General features: G+C 44.4%; 1 protein-coding gene across 1 annotated transcript; it reads right to left on the reverse strand.

Annotated features, from left to right (window-relative positions):
* Positions 1-800: 800 nt before the first annotated feature.
* LOC121138301 (archaemetzincin-1-like) lies at positions 801-8,897 on the reverse strand. The gene is made up of 2 exons (XM_040741035.1): positions 8,679-8,897; positions 801-2,445 (listed from the first exon to the last, which is right to left on the reverse strand). Exon 2 carries the CDS (start codon positions 2,316-2,318, stop codon positions 1,785-1,787), a length of 534 nt encoding a protein of 177 aa, XP_040596969.1. The 5' UTR covers positions 2,319-2,445; positions 8,679-8,897; the 3' UTR covers positions 801-1,784.
* Between the last annotated feature and the right edge of the window lie 311 nt (positions 8,898-9,208).

The following is a 9,208-nucleotide window of genomic DNA, read 5'->3' on the forward strand; positions in this document are numbered from 1 at the left end:
CGCTGATTTAATTGGTCTGGGTATAAGGTGTTGGCATTAAAAATTAAAAAAAAACTCCTTTGGGATTTTAATGTCTAGCCAAGGCAGGGAACACTGGTCTATTTCACATTATGCATGTAAGAGGGACAGTAAAATGATGCAGAAAGCCCCCTTCTTCCTTTGAAACTTGTCTATTTCCCTTAAGTCAATATTGTTTTAGTTCATTTTCCAACCACAGCTTAATTAGCAGAATAGCATCTCAGTTATTTTAGCTCATTTTCCAACTACCGATTAATTAGCAGAATAGCATCTCTTCTATTTTCCCTTCTGCATGTCTCTTCTCCATTCAATAAACCACCTCTTGCTTGTCTAAATAATCAGCTTGGTTCTGAAACGTTAACCCACTAGGAGTCATTGTAAATACAGTGTAACAATGCCATCAAACAGAATTATCTTGAAGAAGATAGCTTCTATTGTTATGTATATTTTGTGTATGTGTGCATGCCTCAAATATAGTCAGTTTTCTTCATATCTGAGGTGCCTATTTTCATTTACATAAAATGAGCATGATATCTGTATTCAGAAATATTGCTCCTAAATACTTCGTGGATACATTTTCTCAAAACAAAGGACAAGTGACTCATGTACTGACACCATTTAAATGAAATACAGTAATACCACAAATCTACTTTACTCTATCTGATCTTGATATGGTCTCGAAAAGAACATGCATTTGAATGACAAAAATATTAAATGATTGACTTTCCTTTCCTTTTTAATTTGTCATTTTATCTATTTTAAATAAAATCACCTTGTTCTAATTACCTCACAAATAAAAACTTTAATTTTTTATAAACACAGCTGATTTAAGGAAGCCACTCAAACACTTCCCAGTCTCAAAACCTGTCCTTCTCAGTGAACTGCCATACAGTTGGAATGGCCATTCTTAAGTGACAGAGCTTCACTTACGGATTTATACTTTTTTTTGTGGATGAATAATTTTAATGCCATTCTTCTGTCAGGAGTTTATAGCCTGAGACAGGAAAAATGCCATCAAAGAGAGAAGAGCCGAGCCCCCACCGCCACACTGGCCTAACTGGAGTGACAGCACAAGCAGCAGACTGGGATTGGAGAAGCGGCCTCTCCGCCTTCCACACCCAACCCCATGAGCCTGCACGTTAGTCACCCAATCACCCAACTTCTGTCTGAGAAATGGCCAACCTCACAGGGCACACATTTCTCCAGGAGCTTCAAAAGGCCTGTGCCAGCCTTGATGAGCTGAAAGTCATTCTAGCCACAGAAAAGAACCCTATATGAGTGACACAAAGTTGAAAAAAACAGTGCTGGATTGATGGCTCAGACATTAAAGGTGTACTGCGCTTGCAGAGAGCCTGAGTTCAACTGTAAGCCCCCACATAGGGTTCACATTTCCTGTAATGGCATCCAGGGATTCTGACGCCCTCTCCTGGCCTCTGTGGCCAGCTGCACTCATGCACAGACAGAGGGACACAAACATACACATAGCCACATAACCCATATTGCAGAGTGGACCGGAGCCTCCTCCTGTAGGGAAGAAGCAAGCATATGGCTACCTCCTGCCTCTTGGCCAAGGCTACAGGCCACATAACATGAGGACCCTGTGGTCAAGCACCCAAGGAGCATTTCTTCAGCTTCTGGGGACATTTCTTTTAACCCAGAAGATACCAGAGTACCCTCAGTCACTGGCCAGGCATGGTCAGTTGGTATCTTCAGGAAAAAAATGCCCGGAGCCGATTTCACTATATTGGATGGTCCATCTTGAAGCATTAATTCTCTGCACCCCAGCGGCAGTGGGAAGAACTGGTCTTGGTAAGTCTTCGAGAGCTCAACCTCCGCCTCAGGGAAGAGAACTTGTCGCCCAGGACCCTGCGCAGACCCACATTATCCTTGACACAGGGCAGGTGCTGCCTGGTGACTGGGAGCTGCCCCGTGAACATCTCCCACCGGCCCATGGCATCCACAGCTGCATCTACGTGGACCAGCTCGTCTTCAGACACTTCCTTCTCCAGAGCCTGGATACATGCATGCAGCCACTGTCCATACTCCTCAAGGGCCTCCACTGGGCCCCCGAGTTTCAGCAACACTTCTGAGGCCGCCAGAGAGCTCAGTCCATCCTCAGACCCTGGTTCAGGCCCATCAGGGAAGGCATGACTCCATGCATCAGGGGTGACGGGATCTGACGGACTGGTGACAGGCTCTGTGTCACTCTCGAAGCCCATGCCTGAGTCAGCACTGAAGGGCAGGGTGTCATCTGACACAGATGGTTCCCCAGCTTCTTGGCCAGACCATGTCTCTGCCATCACCCAGGTCCAAGTGTGGAGTCTCTTGTACCTCTCCAGGAGCCGGAAGCCCAGGAGGTGCTGCAGTTTCCGAAGGCAGATGGGACCACGGATTTATACTTTTAGTATAAATTATATTTTTATTCACCTGGACACCAAAAGAAATTGCAAAACTATGAGAGAATTGAAATGAGAACAGAAAAAAATGTGTTTATATCCTCTTTCATGACCCATGTTTCCTTTTACCTGCATTCCATCCTTCCTCATCACCCAATATTAGTCTTTGTCACCCTTCTTAATGCTACAACTCTACCCATACTTACAGCAGTTAACATATATATACATATATATATATATATATACATACACATACATACATACACATTGTAGGCTAGGAAATAAAACTGCTAGTCAACAAATAGGCTAAGTAAATCAACAGAAACTGTTTTTAAAAGAAGAGACACAAATGGCATGTATTTTTTAAAGCGCTTAACAGCCATATTCATTCAGGAAATGCAAATTCAAATACTTTGAGACTTCACCTTACCCCAGTGACAATGGCTATCATCCAGTAATTTAAGAGCAAATGTTGAAGACGACAGGTTTGTAGGGATGCAGGGAGTAACCCTTATTCAGTGCTGGTAGAATTCAAAGTATCGAAGCAGTTATGGAGATTTGCTTGGAACTTCCTCAGAAATTAAAACAAAGAAAAAACCCAACCACATGACCCAGCTATACCATTCATGGGTGTATACTCAAAGGATTTTGTAACATGTAAAGCAAAGGGATTAAGACTGGGCTGGTTTAACCCCCAGAAACAGCTGACCAGACAAAGGTTAACTCTTGAATCCCAGGCATCAGCCTGGGAATCCAGCATGGGACTGATCAAGACCCCCTGAATCTGGGTGTCAGTGAGGAGGCCTAGGGAATCTATTGAGCCTTGGGCAGCAGATCAGTACCCATCCCAAGTATACACACGGACTTTGGACTCCCATAGAACAATGTGAGGTGCACTCTCACCCTGAACTCTTGGGGAAGGGCCTAGGCCCTGCCCTATATGAAATGACAGACTATGGACACCCCCATGGAGGGCCTCACCCTCCCTGGTGGGATGAGGGGATAACGGGGGGAGGGTTGGGGGGAGGGCACGGGAGGAGGGGAGGGAATGGGAGAGGGACCTGGAACTGACTTGTGAAGCAACCTCGTTTCTTATCTAAATTTAAACTGGAAAATAAAATATAAAAAATAAAAAATAAAAATAAAAAAGAGTTGTACATCCATGTTTATTGCTGCTGTACATACAATACCAATGAAATGAAACAAACCTTAGATGTCCAATTACAAATGAATAGATAATGAAAATGTGGTACACATACACAATAGAATGTTATTCAGCTGTTCAGAAAAATGAAAGTTGCAGGCAAAGTAATGGACTTGAAAAGCATAATATTAAACACGAGAGCCCAAACTCAGAAAAAAATCTGCATATCCTCCCTCAAAGTGTACCATAGCTTATAATAAAGCTGAGTAATTTTGAGAAATCCTACAAAGTGATGGCTCATGCCTTTAATTCGGTGAGACGGAGTCAGGAGGATTATCTGAAGTTCAAGGCCAACCTGAGATACAAAGTGAATTGAGTTCTAGCCTGAAACACAGACTATGTTTAAAAAAAACATGGGTGGGGAGAGCAGCACATGGTGGGTAAAGTCTTGTCAACAGCATAACTGGAGTTCAGATCCCCAGAACCTATATAAAGCACAGACACAGTAGCTCAGGTGTTTGTAATCCCAGCTCTCCTTTAGGGAGATAGAAGAGACAGCAGAATCCCAGGTTGCTTGTGGGCCAGCTAGGCCGGGATACTCAAAGGCCAGGAGACCCTATCTTAAGGTAGAAGGTAAGAACTGATGCACAAGGTACTCCTCAGACCACCACAAGCTAGTCATAGCATCCATGTGCTTGCATTCATATGTGCATGTTTGTGCAAATGAGTATCACACACAAAGGAGGAAGCAGGGGAAGAATGAAAAAGGGAAGGAAGTAAACTCACAAACAAAAACACCTTCCTCAGTAGGTAATATGTTGGTCAGGCAAGCATGAGTATCTAAATTTAATCCCCAGAATCTATGTAAGAAAGTAAAAACCTGGTCATGGTTGTTTATTTGTAAGCCCAGTGCTGGAGAGAGGAAGACAGATGGATTCTCAATGTTCTCAAATCAACCAGCCTAGCCTACTTGACAACTTCAGAGCAGTTAAGAGACCCCATTAAAAAAGTGTACTGCAATGGAAAAAAGAAAGCATCTTCAACAAATGGTGCTGGCATAACTGGGTACTGGTATGCAGAAGACTACAGATAGATCCATGTTTATCGCCTTGTACAAAACTTAAGTCCAAATGGATCAAAGATCTCAACATAAATCCAGCCACACTGAAACTTTTAGAAGAGAAAGTGGGAGATACTCTTCAACGAGTTGGTACAGGAGACCACTTCCTAAACATAACACCAGTGGCACAGGCACTGAGATCGACAATTAACAAATGGGACCTTCTGAAACTAAAAAGCTTCTGTAAGGCAAAGGACACAGTCAAAAAGACAAAAAGGCAGGCCACAGAATGGGAAAAGATATTCACTAACCCTACATCTGACAGAGGGCTAATCTCCAAAATTTACAAAGAACTCAAGAAACAAGTCTCCAAAACACCAAAGGATCCAATTAAAAGGTGGGGTTCAGATCTAAATAGAGAATTCTCAGTAGAGGAGGCTAAAATGTCCAAGAGACACTTAAGAAAGTGCTCAACATCCTTAGCCATCAGGGAAATGCAAATCAAAACAACTCTGAGATACCATCTTACTCCTGTCAGAATGGCTAAAATCAAAAACAACGAAGACAATCTATGCTGGAGAGGATGTGGAGAGAGAGGGACACTCCTCCACTGCTGGTGGGAGTGCCGACTCATACAGCCTCTTTGGAAATCAGTATGGAGATTTCTCAGGAAAATGGGAATTAATCTACCACAAGACCCAGCAATTCCACTCTTAGGCATATATCCAAATGAGGCAAGTTCATACAACAACGGCATCTGCTCCACTATGTTCATAGCAGCATTATTTGTAATAGCCAGAACCTGGAAGCAGCCTAGATGCCCCTCAACTGAAGAGTGGATAGAGAAAATGTGGTACATTTACACAATGGAGTATTACTCAGCAGAAAAAAATAATGGAATCTTGAAATTCGCAGGGAAATGGATAGCACTGGAAGAAACCATTCTGAGTGAGGTAACCCAGTCGCAAAAAGACAAACATGGTATGTACTCACTCATATATGGATTTTAGACATGGATCAGGATAGTGCCAGTTTGCACTTCCACTGATAGAGAGTCTGGGAAACAGGAAAGAACCTAAAAGATATGCATATATGCATATTACCCAAGAGAAGAGGATGGAGACAAGATCCTCTGAATGGATGGAGAACACGGCGAGGAGTGGGGGGAGTGGGACCTGGGAAGAAGAGAGGGGGTGAAAAGGAAGAGAGTTGGTCATGGGGGAAAAGGAAGTTGAGGGGGTGGGGGTAGAATAGGGGGAAGAGGGAATCATAGGATCGAATACAGATCAGGCACCAGAGCGACCTCGAGTGATCTAAAGGGATAACGCCAATTGGCAAGCTAAGCAATAGTGGAGAGACCACCTCAAATGCCCATTCCTGATAATGAACTTGATGTCTATAACCATCCGGGAGCCTTCATCCTGTGACTGATGGAAGCAGAGGCAAACACACAATTAATCACTGAACTGAACCCAAGGAACCCAGTGACAGAGAGAGAGGAGTGATGAGCAAATCGGCAAAGAATGGGCTGGCAAAACCAGCAGAGACAGCTGATCTGAACAGGGGAAAGCTCTTGGATCCCAGACTGACAGTGAGGAGGCCAGTATGGGACTGATCTGGACCCCCCAAATGTGAGTGTCAGCGAGAAGGCCTGGGCAACCTATGGGGCCCTGAGCTGTGGATCAGTGTCTATCCCTGATATACAAACAGTCTTCGTGTGCCTATAGCACAAAGAGGGATGCTCTCTCAGCCTGGACTCTTAGGGGAGTGCCTGGACCCTACCCAGAGTAAAATGTCAGACTCTAATATCCCCTATGTGGAAGGATTTGGCAATACGGTGGGAGGGTGGGGGGAAAGGGGAGTGGGGGAGGAGGGGAGGGAGAGGGAACTGGGATTGACATGTAAAACAAGCTATTTAAAATAAAAAAAACTAAAAAAAGTGTACTGCACCCTACGTTGACCTCTGACCTCAGCACTCAAGGTACACATTTACATATGCACCCTCACGCATATGTACACTGGCACACACACAAGTACACATTCCAAAAGATATGCCATATAAACACTAGTAAGATTAAGATGGGAGGGGTCTGGGTATGCAGAGTTCTTGAACGGCATGTGCACCACCACCAACAAAAAGATTGTGGTGAGTAACTGTTTAGCAAGAACAAATATGGTTCTGGGTTGTGCTAAAGTTTGCCTCAGAAAACCAACCCAAGGGAGGTTTAAAAGCAAATGGTTAGAACTGAATAAAATGATGATCATGCTTGTGAGAAGCATCATTATACAAAAAAAAAGAAATATAGAATGGGAACACTGAACAAGTATATGCCTTTAAAGTTGCTCTCCATATCCTGGTGGGGAGCAAGGCACAACATAAAAGGAAAACAAAGCCAGCAGTGTCAAATAAGTGGTAAAGACATTAAGTACCATGGGAATTCAAAGAAACAGAAGACTGCTATGGCCTATAGAAAGAGCTTCTTGGAAAATCTCATGTATGCAGACAGCCTTGCACAAAGAAGAGGCAAACTTACACAAAATATTTATGTGAGGGGCAGGAAGCCGGCCTAGTTGCAAGAGAGTGTACGAACATTTGTGGAGATAAGGTTGCAGTAATTAACCTGGGGCCAGACAGTGACAGCCTGAAATGTCTAGCTCCGATTTTTAAACTTTGCCCTACAGGTAGAAGGAACCTTTATGGATTATAAAGAAGAATAAGGAAAAAATACTCCTACAATGAAGCATCCTGGAGCCATTTTTTCTTGAAGGTTTTGAAGTACACACCAAGGAGCACATCTGGCCAATATCTACGCATGAGTTTGTGATTAGTGTGTTTGGGAAATCTGTTCTCACTAAAGGTGCAAATATTCAAACCTGCTTTCCACAATCCAAAATCAGGTATTGATTATGCATTCATAGATATTTGGATACTGCCTAAGAGAATTACTGAATAGGAAGCTTCAATTTTAGACTTTTTCCTCCTATTGATCCTGATTTGATGTCTAGAAATTAAATGCACTAAAATTGTCTTGTTTATAAATAAGGTCGTTTACTACTTCTCCCTATGCACGAATTTATGCTGCTTCAAAATCACTACCTCAATTCAAATATTTTGGTGCATAATTTATTTCAGTAGAGGAGATGAGACACATAAACAAAAATTAAAGATTGTAAAAAGAAAACTTTCAGCAAACATAAACAAAGCTAAAAATAAGAAACACTGGTTTAGAAGGAGAGTGAATTCACAACATCAAAAGTCCAGCCACAACAAAGACTAACACAGAGTATAGGATAATCCATTAACCATCAACTCCATAAGAAATGGAGTTTTTCTCAAAAGTTCCCATACATTTTTATTTTAGTTTTCTGCTACAAAGATCAAAACTACCATCACTCAAAACTGGACTACCTTTCACCCAGTAACAAACACATAAATGATGATTTAATTTGCTAGTGCAACATACACTAATCTAACCACATCACCTCTCAACACCAGGAAAATGGAAAATAAAATAAAATAAAAGTCACTCTATAAGGCATAGGTGAGAAAAAATAGAAGACAAAAATATCTTAAGATGATTAAACAAATCCACCATAAGAACACAGACAAACAGCAAGCCTCATTCTGAAAAGGACTATGCCATTCTTGCAGGCATGGATACCTTCAAGGAATATGTAGAGATTATGATTTTCTGCATTGTCTCTTCTCCAACTCCCCTCACCCCTTCCCACCTATTCACGGTTGAGCTGGGGAATGACAGGAGGAAGAGTTGAAGGAAGTGTATTAGGGAAGGTTTCACTAAGTGCCTTCTGCCTGGGTGCAACACTCCTTAACAATAATGCCCCAACATCCCAGCCAGCTTCTCCATCATCCCTGGTCTGCTGGCGCCTCTCTTTCAGGCTGCCTGCATTGCCCCTCACAGTCAGAGGAGGCTGCTAGGATTCGGGGACTCCCGCTGCCTCTGCGCGCCGACCCAACAGAGTCCAACAAGGCAGCCACGGAGCTACCCACTCCCCATCCTCCTTCCAGGCCCCACTTCCCCTCCCCCCAGCCTGTCACCTGCTTGGGTGGTGTCCGTCAGGTCGTAGCCACTGCCTGAGAAGTCTCGGAGTTTCCTGCCACTGAGGCTTAGGATGCCAGAGTTCCCCGCCTCCTCCAGGGCCCGGTCCAGGCTCCTCACCGTGTGCTGAGATCCCCGGGTGCCACTGCGGCCCATTGGGGAAAGGCTGACCGAAAAGAGTCGGTACCGGGATGGGCACCGCCACGGTCCCGCCACAGCCGCCACCGCCTCCCGCCCCGGCCCCGCCACCTCCTCCTCCACCACCACCACCTCCTCCTCCAGCCATGCCACCTCCGCCGCCACCGCCACTTCCACCTCCACCGCAGCCGTTGCCCGCACTGTTCCCACCGCCTCCCTGACTCGCCGCCATGTTCCTGGGAGAGAGAATAGCCCCCGACAATACTCGGAGTCTGGGCCACGAGTGGAGGGGGTTCTTAGGACGCATGCGCAGGCTGGGGGTGGAAGCGGGGGTGAGAGAGATAGTGGGAAGGAGCCCTGGGCCAGTGGCTAGGAGGTGTCGTGCGCACAC

Source organism: Mesocricetus auratus, unplaced genomic scaffold (genome assembly GCF_017639785.1).
Source record: "Mesocricetus auratus isolate SY011 unplaced genomic scaffold, BCM_Maur_2.0 contig_11096_pilon_obj, whole genome shotgun sequence".
Taxonomy (NCBI): Eukaryota; Metazoa; Chordata; class Mammalia; order Rodentia; family Cricetidae; genus Mesocricetus; species Mesocricetus auratus.

What these genes read in the sequence shown, in the direction of transcription:
- LOC121138301 (XM_040741035.1), bottom strand. Translation starts at nt 2,318, where the DNA reads ATGGCAGAGACATGGTCTGGCCAAGAAGCTGGGGAACCATCTGTGTCA.